Source organism: Nelumbo lutea, chromosome 2, assembly GCF_056320005.1.
Source record: "Nelumbo lutea isolate HS-2025 chromosome 2, American lotus-T2T, whole genome shotgun sequence".
Classification (NCBI taxonomy): Eukaryota; Viridiplantae; Streptophyta; class Magnoliopsida; order Proteales; family Nelumbonaceae; genus Nelumbo; species Nelumbo lutea.
The window spans coordinates 56,261,028-56,278,190 of NC_142685.1; the positions used below are offsets into that span (position 1 = coordinate 56,261,028).

Consider the following 17,163-nt stretch of genomic DNA (forward strand, 5'->3'; position numbering starts at 1 on the left):
TTGTTGAACCATTGACATATTTGACCTAGTCACCAAGTCATGGGTTGCACACTATGTATGTTCAATTAATTTGCTCGGTTGTTAGATTGAGGTGATTTTTTTTTATTTTATTTTGGGCAATTTTTTGAGATTTATGCATTCCAAGGCATAAAACCCCATTAATTTTCCCAAAAAACCCTTTCTAGCCTTTAATAACATTTTTTTTTGAATTTTTATAAATAAAAAAATTAAAAACTTAATTAAAAAAATAAAACATCTAAAAATAATTATACATTTTTTATTCATCATATACATTATACATACATATGTATGCATATGTACACATATATTTATAGAAGAAAAATGTCAATGTGCAAGTATGACCCGTCCAACCCGGATAGTCGAATTTGTGATACTCAACCTGGAGGCAAAACCGATTTGGCCTCTGGGTCGTTTTTTAAAACATTGAAATTTGGTTTACTTATTTATGAGAAGTAAAATAGGGAGTGAAATGGTATAATCCCTATTCCATTAATGGTGGTAGAAGAGGATTCCAGATCTGCTCCTCATAGAGCATGCCTCACACTCACCTCACAGCATGTCCTGACTGCACGTTGGGAACACTTCCCATACTTGTATTTATTATTTATGGGGAGATGTTCCCAATACAGGGTGGGATGTAGTTGTAAGGTTGGTGTGAGGCACATTCTCTGAGGAGCAGATCCCATTTCATAGTTGTAGAAGAGCTATTTGTTTGGGAGTGAAGTAGGAAGCAAAATCATCTAGTCTCCATTTTATATGAAAGAGAATTCAGGTAAATGGTGCAAATTTTGCATCACAGTTCCTGAGTGCAAATGAGACAAAAGCAAATCTTTATCACACAGAAACAGATGGAAAACCGAATTGGATGCAAATTTTGCATTCGATTCAGATTCACACTGCAAACAGCATAGGCTTAAGAATAATGGGTCACTAAAACTTTTATATATATGAAATTATTTCCTGATTTGTATAGAAAGAATGCATCTGTAGATGTTACCGAGGAAAATCTATGATGCGAAAGATATATAGTATGGGAAAAGTTTTGACCAATCAAAATCCATCCATGAATTTTGATAAACACCTAATTAGCTACCATATTTATGATTCCAATTGATTGATCAGAAAATTTTCAGATATCTTATATTTTCCATATCATAGTCGAACCCATGCTAAGAATTAATATAGAATGAATTGTAGTTTTATTATACAAAGAGACAAAATAACACCACATTAATTAATAACTCAAAATTGAACATCAAATATTGGGTAATCGGTAGCTGTGTACTCTGTATACTCACGTAAACGTCAAAGAATGGAATACATACAAATTCATAGAAACTGCAATATTCAACTGTATGTATATCAATCAGTTGCGTCGATCTCTTGTCAAATCCCGGGGCCGATAGAGATGGATTTCTCTATCGTTGAGAGGTTGTAAGGGTCTTGCATTCTGTTCCGCATACTGCAAAAAAGAAAGCACCTCAATTGTGATCGATATTGTCATTGACCCAGGTGGTCAAGCTTGAGCTTGAGCTCGATCCCATGCACAGAACAGGTAATTAGGATTAATTATCAAACAGTTGGTGCTCAACCTGCAGGGGAAAGAAAGAAAAGAAAAGGAAAGAAAAACAATGAACTTACATCATGAACTGCGTCTCTCAGTGCCTTCACTTGGCCTTTGGAAACGGTTCTCACCTGAAACACCCAATCAGGTTTATGTATATATGAAAATCATCATCACACAATTAATTAGGTGATGAAATTGATTACAATTAATATTGGAACTTGGGAGAGGAGGAAGGAGGAAGACAGACAGACCTTGGTGTTGATGGTCCAAATGACACCTTGGGTGCATGGAGGAACAGTAAGAGAGCCCATGTATCTATAATACTTCCTGCTTCCTATCTTTATGTGTCTTGGGTCTACCACTCCCACTCCCACCTCATTTTTGCTATCAGCTATAGACCATATTCCCTTCTTCAGCTGCATGTCCATTCATTCATCCATATATATAAAAAACAGTTTAGAGAGAGAGGTAATTAAGTAATAAATTAAAAATTCAGTTAATTTGGAGCTTAATTAATTTTACCTCAGAGAGGAAAACATCTGGCCGGCCAATCTTGTAAAGGATTCCAAACACAGCGATCTGGTTGGCTGTTGTGTTATCAGGGGAGACATGAACCATGTGCAGCTCTAGGTCAAACCTGAAAGGGAGGATGATGTATGAATTTAATATATATATATATAATAAAAGAAGGATTAAATTAAAGGAAGAGACTAGAGAGTAAGTGGAGAATAGAATTAATAATCACCTCTTGCCATTGAGGGTGTGCTCAGAAGGTGAATGCCAGTGGCATTGCTCAAGCACATAATTTGTACCATTTATGTTTATAGATCCAGCACCCTCTCCCCATTCAAGCTGCATCATCCACCCATCTCTAACAGTCAGACTCACCCCAAAAAGCATAACTTTATTTGGAATAAAATCAATTTTCCTCAATTTGAGAATTGAGAGAAATTATTTTTAAGCATTTATTGGAAATTAAAAGTGCTAATTTTAGGCCAGGATCACATCAAATAGCACTTATATGTGTATGTTCAGAAAATAAGTTCAAAAAAGCACTTTTTAAGGAAAAGAGCCCATCTAGAATTATCTCAAAATTTTTGAAAAAGCAGTTGTTGAATTTCTTGCCTGTCTTGACCCACAACGTACTTTCAAAATACTTATACCACACTAATTAGTAATTACCGTTTGGAAAAAAAGTGTTTTTTTTACCAAACACTCATAAGTGCTTATTAAGATAAGCACTTATTTATCCAACAAAAACACTACAGGCAAACGGGGCTTAGTCTGTCATGTGATTCTTCGTCAGTGGTCTCTTCCGTCCGCCTGGATTTGACCCCAACAGTCCAGCATAGCATCCTCTATGACCAGACCAGAGTAAGATGCGAGGTTACCTTGGTTGGACTTTTAGACCAGAGCGCAGGCACAGGATTTTTCTCTGTAGTAGTAGTAGCAGTAGTTGAAACTAGTTCAACTACCCACATTAGATGCAGCAAATGCTCCCACAAAGGGTATAGGTTTACTCAGAACTCAGAAGATCGGATACTGGAAGCTGTCTCTTACTGGAGAGAGAGAGAGAGAGAGAGAGAGAGAGAGAGAGAGAGAGAGAGAGCACTACACATATTAAAGTAGATAACCCTCAGAATTGAAACAATATAACTGATTAATATCCACCTGAAAGGCAAATAGAACTAGTGAAATTTCTCGTGCTTACCGCAATATCATGGCCCCTATTCTTGAGGGTGGCATTTGAAGGCTTGTAGCTTCTCTTGAGTCTCCCTAATCCTGGCACCAGTTGCACCCGTTCATTCAACAGATCGATTGGGGATTGCATGTCTCCATTGTTACAGGCCGCCCATTCTTCATGCAGCTCTCCCCAGTGATCAGGTCCCTTCGCACTCCCTTCCAAATAATCAAACTCTCTTTCATCCTCTGCACCATGAAAAGCACCGATCGAGTTAGTTTCCTGTCTTCATATATATATTCCCGTACTTGAAAAAACAAACAAATCATCAGAGAGACTTAATTTGTTATTACCAACTTCATGAAAGGTGGCTGCTTCTGTATTGAAGATGAGAAGCAGTAGACACACAAGGCCAAAAGTAGACATGGGTTTGCCTGGACTCTTCATGTATCACAGACGAGGACTCGCCGGAGAAAGTACAGTGACAGTTAGGTCGTTCACAAGTATATATCTAACTAGACCTATATATGATGGAAATGCTGGAGTACTGGAAGGAAAACACCACCGATTGTTCCTTTTATATACAATATATGCGACTTAATTGCCAGGAGAAAGAGATCTCGACCTAGTAGGAGAAAAGGGTCTATGAATTGAATGTTTTGAAAGCCATGACAATTTCTTGCAAGTTTCGTGGATTAATTCAACAACCATTACATCTGAACCCAAGACTAAAAATCAAGGAAACGTGGAACGTGATAAAAAAAATGCCAAAAAAAAAAACAAGAGTAGTAGATAGTTAGATACAGACGACACAGATGGGCTACAGTACAGCGAGTCTTGATCCCACCCACCTCATAAATTAATTAGAGAAATTAGGAACCACGCAATTGGCTGACGACTATAATCTATATATGTAAATTATATTTGTCATTGAATTATTCATGTTCCAGACCAAGAGTCATCACAATGAAATTACAATCGCCCCTGTGTTCGTCAGATGGGCCCAAACCAATAGAGCCTGCTCGGTCCGGCCTCTCATGAAAGGCTATTTAATGTTTTTACAAGCTGAGCTCAAATAACTCTTAAATAGCTTTGCTTCAGATCCACTCCCATTACTATTTAACCAAATTAAGCTTTCATATACCGAGCTCCGTCTATGAAATCTATTTGGCAAGCTAACCAAGTTTGTCTTCCACAATAATGTTTCAAAGTTGGTTAGATCTGGTCCATATAATGGCTTCACTTGGAAACTCGCTTGTATTTTCTGGTTTGATGTCGTCGCTTTGTGGTAGGGTACTTGGTGTTGCGATGGTTGAATTATAATAGAATAAATTAGACCTTTCTTTGATTAGTGAAAAAGAAAAAGAAACCTTTATTTGTTTTCCTTGATGTGTAGGCAATTAGATTCCTTATAAACAAAAGCTTTGCACACACTTAATTGCATGAAGAACCCACGTACATTTGGAACATCTCTCCTTAAATTTAACATAAAATATATGAAAAATATTCTCAATGTGTGACTGGATGCTATGTGACTTAACCTTTTTTAATAGAATATCCGGGCTCCATGTGTGATCCTAGTTTTAGCATTTTCCTATTGACTACATCATAATAGTCTTCTTATTTATTTATTTTTGAATATCAATTACTAGATGATAGCTAGAATTCATTGAATCAATAATAATGGGAGATAGGACAATAGGTTGGGCCAATTTGAGTACGGTCAAGAAAAAGAAAAGAGGGAAAGTTATTGGAATGGCAAGGAATGGAGATTCACACGGGTTTTTATGGAACACTAAGCTGGGTTTAAACCCTACTAATCCAAACTTGAAAAATAGAGAAATAAAAATGAAATAGAATAAAAAGATATATAAATGACTTAAATGCACTAATTGAGTGGCACGTCCTGATCCACTGCAAGAGAAGAGCGAGAAAGATTTTGTTATTTTAGATGGTTTCATTTGGAGAAAATTGAGGTATTTTTGGTCAATTAGGTTTTAAGAGTAAAAAACAATTTATTTCTTTGTTTTATGTGAATAAGGTTATTAAAGAGGTTGTAAATCCCTTGATGGTTGAAAAACTGAAGTCATTTGATTCAGCCAATTCAGGAATATCATATCAGACACCCTTTTTGTCCAACCAAAAGAGGAGAAACCTTAGGAGCAGTTTGATAATGACTGAAGCAACTGAAAGACTTATCTCAAAATGCCACCCGTATCTACTAAAAGAATACCTTACAACTTGGTAGATTATTCACTAAAAGGACTTTTGTTATTGTTCTAACGAGAGCTTGATTCATGACGAAACTTGGGGGTCCTTTTGGTTTGTGTGATCCATTCCAATTCCAACCATTTGATTGGGCCGAATCAGAATCCAATTTTCACCCTTGGTGGAATGACATTCTCTCGTTTGATGCAATGGCCATTAGGGGTGAGCATTCAGTTTATTCAGTTATCAAATAAATTGAATTTTTTTAAATTTTAGTTAATTCGGTTTTTTGGGTTAACTGAATTTCTAAACTTAAAACCAAAATTACTAAAAACCGAATTACCCAAAAACCGAAAAAACCGAAACTGAAATTTTCAGTTTGATAGTTCGGTTTTAACCGAATAATGCTCACCTCTAATGGCCATTATTCTCCCTTCCTTGAGAATGAGAATTCATTTCAGCCAATTCGATTCCTGTGTGAACTAGTAAATAGATATGGACAATAGACCATTCCAATTCCGATTCACGCTTTTAACAAAATAGATCCTTGAGGCTGCATTTGGAATCGGTGTAAAACATCATCGATGTAAAGTCCATCAATGATGTTTCACGCCAAACTGTTTGAAAGTGTGAACCATTGAGCATAGAAAAATGTGCTTATTGATGTGGTATTACATTGATTTTATTATTGTAGTTTTTACATCAATAATCAATGTAAAACCTCATCATAAGTGACACTTTACATGGATAATCGATGTAAATCCTCATTGGCCGATACTGCTTGATATATATCAAAACCTTGGTTCAAAGTGTTGATACACCCTTTATTTTTTATTTTTTTTCTTTTTTCAAAATTCAATTTTAAATATAATTATATATTATTTAATAAAAGAAAAGAATTCATAAAAATACCTGTAAGGCCGTAAACAGATGTATATGAGCATCCAAAGATGCACCCCATATATATCAAACATATCATATCGTATCAATACTTTTAACTTGGCCTATCTATCAAAGAAGAAGAAGCTTCGAATCAATAGTAGGCAAGAAAATGCAAATAAATAATTTAAAATAAATGGGCACGTGTATGACGTAGAGTCGACGATGGACTTGTAAATAAAACACTTTGACAAATAGCCAAAACTGGTCATTCACCAACCATATATAATGTTTGAATTCTTTACTTTTACAAGTCAAATTGGTATTTGGTACGGATATCATTTCCTGTGATGCGTGTCTGCAGCGTTACAGATTTGAAACCGCGTCTCCATTATATATAGGAGTATGTGTTATTTCATTAACCATTATATATTATATATAAATATTATTATAACGTGAAACTTGACATATATTATATCTAATATTTTATTTTATAAAGTACAAAATAAATTAATATATATATATATATATATATTAATTTAAAGACATTTATTACGTAAATATGCGAGTAAAAAGTAAAGATATAAGCTATTATATATAATTAAATTTAATTTTTGTGAATTGCATAAAAAATAAAGCAAGTATTTGTTTTATATAATAATATTTATATTAGTTAACAAAAAAATATTATAAATGTCTAATATTTTTTATTTAATATCATAAGCCCAATGCCTGGCTTGCTCCAGCCCATGATCTCCCTATTTCAACCAAGGTTCAAAGTATCGATACAGGCTGATACTCAATAGGATGTATCGGCTTGTATCGGTACTTTTTTTAAGTTATACTTATTTTTTTGAAACCGGTTTAGAGGGGTCAATTTAAGGCTCAACTACCCTTTGAACCAGTGTCTAACCCAATATAACCCTTGGAGGGGTGTATCGGTAAACAATTGGCACAATACGTATCGAACGATATGGGCCAATACGTATCAATACTTTGAACCTTGACCTCAACTACTAGGTCATTAAGTACAAAGCTCCTTAGAAAGATGCTTTTATAACAAAGAATGATAATAAGAGTCCCACATCTGAATAGAATGGTGAAACTGAAACGGGATTTATACATCTGATTCTATGTTAGAAAGGGCCACAAGGCTTAGATGATGATAATGACGACAAGAATAAACATAAGAGCCCTTCCAAGGCAATGTTGTGTAGGGTTGTTAATGGATTGGATATTGGTCCAATCTAATCCAGTCCAGTATGAGTCTATTATAGATGGATCATGTTTAATCCAAATAGATAAAGACTTTGGACCATTCTAGATTGGTCCAATTCAATGTTTAGACTGTCCAAATTTTTCATATTAGTTTTAACTTAGATCGGGTCCAACCCAAATCAGGACCATTGACACTCGTACTCTTATCTTATGTCAATGGACTGGACATTGGTCCAATATAAATCTATTACAAATAGATCAGGTCTAATCCAATCCAATAAATACTTTGGACCAAATTAACAGGGTGTTTGGTTCCGTATATGTTTATTCAGTAAACGTTTATTGATGGTGTCACATTGGCCATCTCAGCATTTTCTCTCTCTTGCTCTTCTGCATACATCGAAAATGTAAAAAATGAATTTTGGATTATGTGCAAGCCAGCTGTTTGTAGAAGTTATCTTTTGAAGCTTCCACAAATGGTCAGGTGTTTATTCACAGTTACGTTGAAGTGGCGCCTAGTTATCATAAATGGTTGCAGTTATTGTATTTCTTGGTTTTAACAGCAAATAAAGTACAAACCTTTATTCAATAAACATAAACAGAGCCAAACACATACCAAGTCTGAACTGGTCTAATTCAATATGTCTTATTGGTTCATTCAATTTGTTAAAATTGATTTTAATTCGGATGGGGTTCATCGACACCCCTAATATTGTGAGTTGGACCGAATATAAAACTAAAATACTCATAGGGTCACAAACTCACAGTTTTACCAGTTGATTGGGCAGAACTGTTATTTAACCAAGACTTGGTCACTGGTTTTACAACACTACTTTGATTGGGCAGAACTGTTAACACTGCTACTGTTATTTAACCAAGACTCATAGTACCAAAAAAAAAAAACTGGTCACCGGTTCAACCATTTGATCAAGTAGGTTCCTTTAGCTATATGGCAAAAGCCTATGCTGAAATTTGGCACATGGATCGCTGGTTGAAACATGTAAAGCCCATGTATTACCACCTAGAATATTCCTAATTACAGCATCACTAAGGTAATGTTTGGGACATTTAATGAGCATTGACCAGTTTAGGAGTAGACTTAGTTTATTTATTTTTTATTGAGGTCATTTTTGTCTTTTTATTTATTTGGTTGGAAGGGTCACTTTTGTTTGGGACGTTGAGAAAGAATATAGGGAGACTGTGTCCCCCTTCTCTTGGCCTTGGCATTGATTCATTATATCTTGACAAATATATTTGGGATATTATCTAAAATTCAACATGATTTTTTTATATATTTTTTTTAAATTCATCATGACTTTTCAAAACATCCACAGAGCCCGATCATTGAGTTTTTATTGTCTAAAATTCATCTTCCGTTGAGATTTTCATTAGATGACCATTAGTAACCATTAATAAAAGTTGTCCATGTAAGAATTTAAGTATTTTATATGACCGAACTAACTTTAAATAGCCAATCAAACTTATTAAATATTTTTTATGACAAAATTACCTGACCTAAACCCAAGCCCGCACTATACCCACAAATTTTAGAATTGGGCTTGGGCCTAATACATCAAGCTTGGCCTAAGCATGACATATTTAATAACATTGACCAGCCATTTAAGGGGTCATTTTATCATAAAAATATTTAATAAGGTTGATTGACCATTTTAGATGTAGTGTAGTCATGTAAAATATTTAAAGGCTTACATGGACAACTTTTACTACTGGGCACTAATGGTCATCTAACGGAAACCTTAAGGGAAGATGAGCTTTAGACAATAAAACTCAATGACTGGGGGTTTTGTGGATGCTTTGAAAAGTCATGATGAGATTAAGAGAAATGTAAAGAAGTCATGGTGAGTTTTAGATAATACCCCAAAATATTTATATTAATTTCGAATCCTAATGTTTTGAGACATACCATACCACCAGAGTATTAAGCATAACCAAAGGTGTGATGAGTTCCAAAACCTTACATTACACTACAATGGGGCTCAATAACCTGGAATATATCACTATTTGTAGCCACGGTACATAATTAATGCCCTCTAAATGACACTAAAGCAGCAGATCATTCCAATATGTGATGGGATCTGTTCCTCAGAGCGCTCCTCACAATGATGTCACATCCATATCCCACTGTGTATTGGGAGCATCTCCCAATAATAACATACAAGTATGGGAGATGTTCCCGATGTGTGATTAGAACATACTATGAGGAACACTCTGTGAAGAATAGATCTAGACTTCAAATATATTACCAATAAGTACAAAGATTTTATTATTGAAATAAAGGAGATGCTTGAACCAGTATGACGAGCACTCCTCAAATTTGATGTTTCATGCAACAGTTGGGTCCCAATTCACGATCCATATCCGTTTTTCAGCATTTTTTCAAAAAATACTTGAACCAAACAATCATGTATGTGGGTGTTTGTGGAATCGCCTTCGTGGATCTAACGTGACACCGTTTTTCAGAAAAACGACCACACTTCCAAATTATGGTTTGCCTCCCAATTATGCATGCCAGTATGTCAACCCTCCATAAAACATATAGCACCTAAATAACACCCCCTCACCCTATATTGTTACCTGGGCCAGCATTCAAAATATCTCCATACTTTATAATTCATGAGAAGATGTTTTCAATGTATGGTGAAGTGTTGTGAAGGAGTTTGCATTCTAAGAGCATGCCAAAAATAAATAAACAAATAAATTGTAAGTAGTGGTTAATTACACACTATAATTGTGAAAGTACAAGAGATTTTTTTTTGGCATTTAGTGCCACACATCACTAATAACCCTCCCCTTTCCACAAATGATGGTTTGATTTAACCAGCTAATAAATAACACACCGACAAGTAGGGATGGAAATTGCTCCGAATGGGATGGGGATGGAGATGAAGAAATTTTTATCCTTATTGGCGAGGATTGGGAGATCCTGAGAGACTCGATCTCTGCCCTAGGGATTCCCACTAAATATATATATATGTACACACACATGTATCCTTTAATATTTTAAAAAATATGATTGAATATATTTTAATCTTTTTAATAGGATTATAAAAATAAAATAAAATAATTAACATTATAAAAAATTTCCGAAATGGGAATCCATGGGGAAGAAAATGGGCACGGTGAGAGGGGATTCCTACCAACGAGCCACCCCTCGTGGCTGGTAGTACGAGACATTTGAAACTGTGGGTAAACTTAGCAGCTATTAATTTATCGGCATTGAAACCCCCTACCTCCCCCTAAAAGGAATTAGGGAAAAGAATTGAAAGCCCTAAGATTAGTTAGGTTGAATTGAATTTAATGGAGCCGGGCCAACCTAATCTAACACGTCCAGCAATGGATGAAAGAGAAGGAAAGAGTGTCTATGGCTGACGTGGAGGGTAATGATTGGTCGTACACCCCCAATAACACAGCTATCAAGTTTATCTAATCTGCTATCCGATTACTGATAGTTAATTAGATATTACAGGAAGGACCGAGTCTAGATCTGCCGGTCAAGTCCAACGGCCGGGAGTAGTTAATAGATCATGAAATTAACTAAGAAGCTTCATCTCTCCATCATTTCTGAGTTGGGATATCTGCTGCAGTGCAGGTGCAGCTGGCGAACATCAGTGACCACTGACCACCACAAATTGAGCATGCAGCAGGTGTTCGACTGACTGTTGGTGTTTTGAACTAATTAATTCAAAGCAAACGGAGATCGGGAGATGGTCATGGTGGGTGAGGGTGATCCCAGAATAATCTGAAATGGTCTAATTCTTCCCACATTCCAACGATCCGACGACACAGCGAGACACTCGATCGCCGGCATTCCTCCACCACCAACCCAATAGCCAAAAAGAAACTTTCGATAACGTCGACACGCTATTAAAATGCTTTATTTTTTTTTCCTAAATTGTTCAACACGAACTTGTATGGTGAGGAGACGAGACGAATTGGTTGAAATTTGAAAAAAAAAAAGATGGAAGAATAGAAGCTTGATCCATCAACTGCATGCAGTTTGACAAGAATTTAGACTCTTCTATATATATTTATATTCAGATGTTGCTGGTAATTCAATCAATGGTAATGTAAATGGAGTTTTCATAATTACGTTAGGTTTCCACCTGGTTAATTTAATCTTCAACGTAACTAACGATGGAAGAAATTAAAAGATGGAGAGATAAAGAAAATGTATATACACCAAACCCAAAATAAAAATAACAAGCGATCGACTACTCAACCAGTCTTTGGGTCAAAAAGGAGATGCTTAGCTTCTTCTCATTCATATCTTCTAGATTTTCTCTTCCTCATTTTGAATGAGTTGAGTTGCCATGATTTTATTGGGTCCCTGCCACTAGAGGATCCTGATCTTCTCTCTCCGTTTCTGTCCAAGCAAAGAACGGATTGGGGTCCGGATTTCCTACCCACAATAATTCTATCCACACCTATTCACATGAAGAGCATTTTATCTTTTTACAGTTTTACATGTTATTATGCAGGTAGTGTTTTATGAGTAAGTGGGTGAATTGTTGTGGGTAGGAGATCTAGAGTCCGAAGTTAATTCTTATGTTTCGGACCAATCATAATTTTGCTCCACACCAGTCATAAAATGCATATGGTTTACAATTACTCTATCGCTCGCTTGCATTTATGTCTGGTTTTGACCAATTGATTTCGTGGCCTGTGAAACATCCATCAAGTTCAACTGGAGAAAAAAATGTCACAATGTGGATAAAAGAACTCAGCAAATGTATACCCACAATGGGACTTAACCCTATCCCAGGCCTGATGTAATTAAAATTCTTCAATAAATCAGGTAACTCAACTTGTAGCTCTAGTTTCAGAGAATTAGGGATACCACCCCTCATATGACATGTTGATCCAAAGTCTAAAGTGCCTTGACCTTTATTTTTAAAATATTTTATTATGAATAGGGTATGACATCTCAAAAAACTGTAAGTTCTTTCAAATTTCATTGTCATACATATCATACATCACATTCCCCTTATGATATAACTCAAGGCATAGATGGTGCTTAGTATCGACCGTATCTTTTAGAGCATGATGCCAGCTCAGCAGCCATAACATTTAACAAAAAAAACATTTGACTGGGTTTAACTGATAAATGCTTTTTTCTCGATTTATTTTCATTTTTCATGTGCAGTTTTTTACTATTTGGCTCATGTGACGCTTAATGGTGTCTAGTGGTACTTGGTGGCGCTGAGACAGCTGAATTGTCAAAAAAAAAAAAAAAACGTTTAAAACATATTTTGTCCTGATTTTCGAGACAAACTCATTTATTAGGTGATGTTTGGCATTGATGCCATTTTTTTAGAAAATGACATCATGTAAATGCCACATCATAGAAAATGTTGCTTCAAACAATACCTTTTTGTTTGGTACTATTTTTTTCCAAAAAAAAAAAAAAAACATTGTTCTAGACCACGCTTTGAAAATTGGGAAGTGTGGTCTGGAGCAACACCAAATTCAATGCTTTCTGGGAAAACGATGAATTGCTGCCAATGATGCAATGGCGTGGTATTAATGTGACATCATCTTGGACGTTGGATAATATAAATCAATGTTGAAAGCGTTACTTCTAGCATTGGCACCAAGTAAGGCTGCAACTTGGGCCGGGTTGGCCCGAACCCAACCCAAAAAAGTCGGGTTGGGTTGGGGCGGGTTGATGATAGGGTTAGGGTTGGAATTCTTGAACCCGAACTTAATTCGGGTTGGGTTAGGGTTGACTCTCGGGTAACCCAACCTCTATAGTACTAGACTAATAATCTACTAGTCTACAACTCTACTACATGTCATATATATATATATATATATTACATACACTCATTTGTTTAGATGCATGATGGTTGTATAGCCCCCTGCATACTTTCATGCCTTTCTTTAAGTTAATCACACCCTAATCAAGTAATCAACAAAACTAAAACCCTAATAACCTTTTGTCTTTTTTGAAAATTTTATTCTTCTCATCTTTCTTCTTTGCCGCCCATCTATAGTGATCGATTGGTCTCCTCTCTCCTGTTTGTTTGCCGCCCATCTATAGACTACAGAAGTACAGAGCCTACATTACAATGGTCTACCATCTAAAGTGTTCTACTCTCTCTTTTTTTGCCGCCCAGACGCCCATTACCCATAGCTGATAGCTTGCTGCTGTATAACTGGTAAGTGTTAAACCTCAATATTTTGTTTTGATTTTTTCCTTTCCTTTCATGTGAGATCAAATCATCAAATGGTGTTTTTAGTTTTTTACTAATATGAAAAGATATGAATAAACCATTTACCTGTTCGTCACTCACAACTCACGACTGATGGCACACCATTAAATATTTTGTCTTAAATGGTGTTTTTTAGTTTTTTTAATAATCTAAACATTCACCTATGTTCGTCACTCAACACTAACACAATCACACACTATTTCAAACTTTTGGGTCAAGTTTTTTTGTTCTAGGATGATTAGAATAGGGCAATAGGGCCTGTTATTTTACTATTTGTGCAGCTGTTACTCTATTAGTGATAACTTAACAAATTAACATAAATCGAGTGTGGTGTACTATTTAATTGTTTGATTGTTCATTGGGTTTGCAGAGTTCTTAACTTTTTTTTTTTTTAAATTTAAAACAAATGTTTGTTTAAAAGAGGAAAGACATTATTTTATCAAAAAAGTAAACAAAAGTTTGACTTCATCTTTATTTTTATTCTAAATCAAGGCTGTATTATTTGTAGAATTGGTGTAATTCTTTTATCCTTTACATTTTTTTTTTCTGTAAAGAACTCAGAAATTAGAATAGGAGTTAAATTATTAAAGTATTCTCTTTCAAAAATTAAAAAAAAACAAAAAACTAGATTTTACGGGATGGGAAGAAGGTTGGGTTGGGCCCAACCCAACCTGAAGTTGACATCGGGTTGGGTTAGGGTTGAAGGAATTAGTTAGGGTTAGGGTTGGGTAGGTCGAGTTGGGTTAGGGTTAGGATTGGGGGTTTAGAACATAGGGTTGGCCTCAACCCGACCTAACCTGGCTTGACTTGCAGCCCTAGTACCAAGGTTCAAAGTATCGGCGTAGGGTGTATTAGTACTTTTTTTTATGTCGTATTTATTTATTTTTCAAAACCGGTTTAGAGGGGTCGGTTTAAGCCCTAACTACCCTCTGAATCATGGTTTGACCCAATACAACCCCTATGGGGGTGTATCGGAAAGCTACCGGTATGGGCTGATACGTATCGATATGTTGAATCTTGACTGGTACCAAACAAAACTAGTGATATTTTCTCAAAAAATGCCTATGTAACAACATCTATTCCAAATAAAAAATAACCACCGTTTTCTAATACCAAACATGCCAAGCATTGTTTTCTGATACCAAACACCTATGAAAAGATGATGCTTACAATTCCACAAGCCCAACACCGTTTTTCTCAAAAAACGGTGCAATATTCTCAGCACCGATGCCAAATACCTACTAAATGAACACCATTGATACCAAACATCCTCATAAAGTCATAATTATTGTAGCAATTTTTTTTTCTAAAATTGGCTTGTCAAATGCAATTAAATAGTGTTTATATATTTTTTGATGTGCAAGTTGGTTAAAAGAAACACTCTTCAAACGCATCAATGCCAAAGAGAACCCAACATCTTCAAGTGCAAACCACTTTTACTATAATGTAGTTTTAGCAGTGTTGAAATCAAAAACTTCCATGTATTTGCTGTAGCCTCACTTTAAATTAGATGATGTGTTTGATTCTGTGGGCCTTTATGGATAGGTCATTTATTTGTATTTTTTCATTTTAAATGTTTATTTATACTTTTTCACTTTAAATGTTTTTTATTTTAAATGTTTCTTGTTTTTGTTGTTTGGTTGAGTTTCACTTTAAATGTTTTTTTCTCCATCTCAGAATAATACACATTAAAGTATGTCACATCAGCATTTGTTTCAAGAAATGATGGGGTGTTGGGAAAAACAAGAATTCTACATTTCCCCAAATGCCCTATGCACAAAAATCAAAGCCTTTTAGTTTTTTATCATTTATTTGATAAAACAGTGAAACCAAACAGTTATTTCCTTTTATTTTATTTGCAATAAACATCAATTCCTATGTGGCATTGACGCGACAGCGTTTTCTCAATAAACACCAAGAGGCTACCTTTATGGTTTAGCTAATACATTGACCAAGGCTACCTTTATACAAAAAAAGACTAATTTGCCTTTTATTCTTCTTCAAATTTTCAAAATAAAACAGGAAAATAAGAGAAAATAAATGCTGGTTCATCAAAACCCTAACCTTTCAAACCCAGCGATCTCTTTCTCGTCTCTACCTCCATCTCCCCTCCCCTTCCCTACAAATCTCTTTCATTCCTCCCATTCTATCTATCACTCTTTCTCACCCTCTTCCTTTACATTCTTCTTTCTCCCTTCGTCTAGCTATCGTTCATCATTTTCTCAATGACAACAGAGAAGTCACAGCGGCGGTAGTACTTTCTCAACGTTCTCACCCACCTCCGGCGTACATCTCGTCTGTTTTTCGACCCCTATTTCCTCCACCATCATTCTTATCATTCTCATCTATCCCCTGCCCCTTGTTCTTTTGCCAGTGTTGCAAAGGTAACTGCAATAGCTATCGTTTGTGATTTGATCCATTCAGGAGCAAAGAAACCAATGGCAGGATCGCTCCGCAAGCATCAATTGAAACCTTGTTGTCTTTGATTAATGAGAGGCTGAGTAGAGTACATGCTGCGTTTTGCTTTGACATTTCTATACTGGTTTTCAAAACGTAAACCAGAGGTTTTATGTCTCTAACATTTTGTTCCGTACACTGCCCGCGCATAGTTGAAGAAGCGTCGGTATTGCGAACTCTTTCCCTTTCACTGACCCATCTTCCATCGCTTCAACAAAAACTGCAATTCCTCCTTCGACTATTGGCGGCTTTGCCCGCTGGAATTGTAGCCGTACAACCACTGAGAAAATCATTACATCACAGCTAATTATTAATTGGCAAGCCTCCTCTAAATCTAGCCATGATTCACCTCCTCTCTCTCTCTCTGTGGCTCAGCTCCAAGGAGATTCTTAGCAGGCATTGATTGAACCTGAGCTAAGTATGCTGATTTTGGAGATTCGAAAAGCCAAGATTACTCCATTACCAAGTATTGCCAATGGAGCTTGAGATTGAGCTTTCCATTTACAATTTTTTTAACTTATTATCTATCGCATTATTAGATCTTTCTTGTGCCATAGTTTATTTTATGTTCCTTGCTTGTTGTTGATTCTGTTAGTGGTCTCTGTTTGATCAAGTGGGAGATCTATAGGTTCTAATGGTTCTCTTGTAGTATGCTTTGAATGGGGTTTGTTTGTGGCATCCAGAGCGTGGTTTCCTGTTGGACGTTTCTTTTATGTCCTGCCCGACTTGTAGCTAAGCTGCTCAGAACCACCATCGCCTTCTCCGTCAAACTTCTCCCCTACTCTGAAATTAAGTCCACTAATGGTTTCACGAGTCTTGCATTAACGCCCCTCTCTTTGTTCAATTTCATAGAAGAACAGAGCTTGTAGAGTGTTGTGAGCGCGTCTTTCTTCCCTCAA

General features: G+C 35.9%; 1 protein-coding gene across 1 annotated transcript; it reads right to left on the bottom strand.

Annotated features, from left to right (window-relative positions):
* Window positions 1-1,176: 1,176 nt before the first annotated feature.
* On the bottom strand, window positions 1,177-4,137 carry LOC148870864 (alpha carbonic anhydrase 7-like). Its single transcript, XM_088972901.1, has 7 exons — window positions 3,623-4,137; window positions 3,300-3,517; window positions 2,334-2,440; window positions 2,111-2,225; window positions 1,840-2,004; window positions 1,663-1,716; window positions 1,177-1,483 (listed from the first exon to the last, which is right to left on the bottom strand). The coding sequence occupies exons 1-7, from the start codon at window positions 3,714-3,716 to the stop codon at window positions 1,388-1,390; spliced, it is 849 nt and encodes a 282-aa protein (XP_088829027.1). The 5' UTR covers window positions 3,717-4,137; the 3' UTR covers window positions 1,177-1,387.
* Between the last annotated feature and the right edge of the window lie 13,026 nt (window positions 4,138-17,163).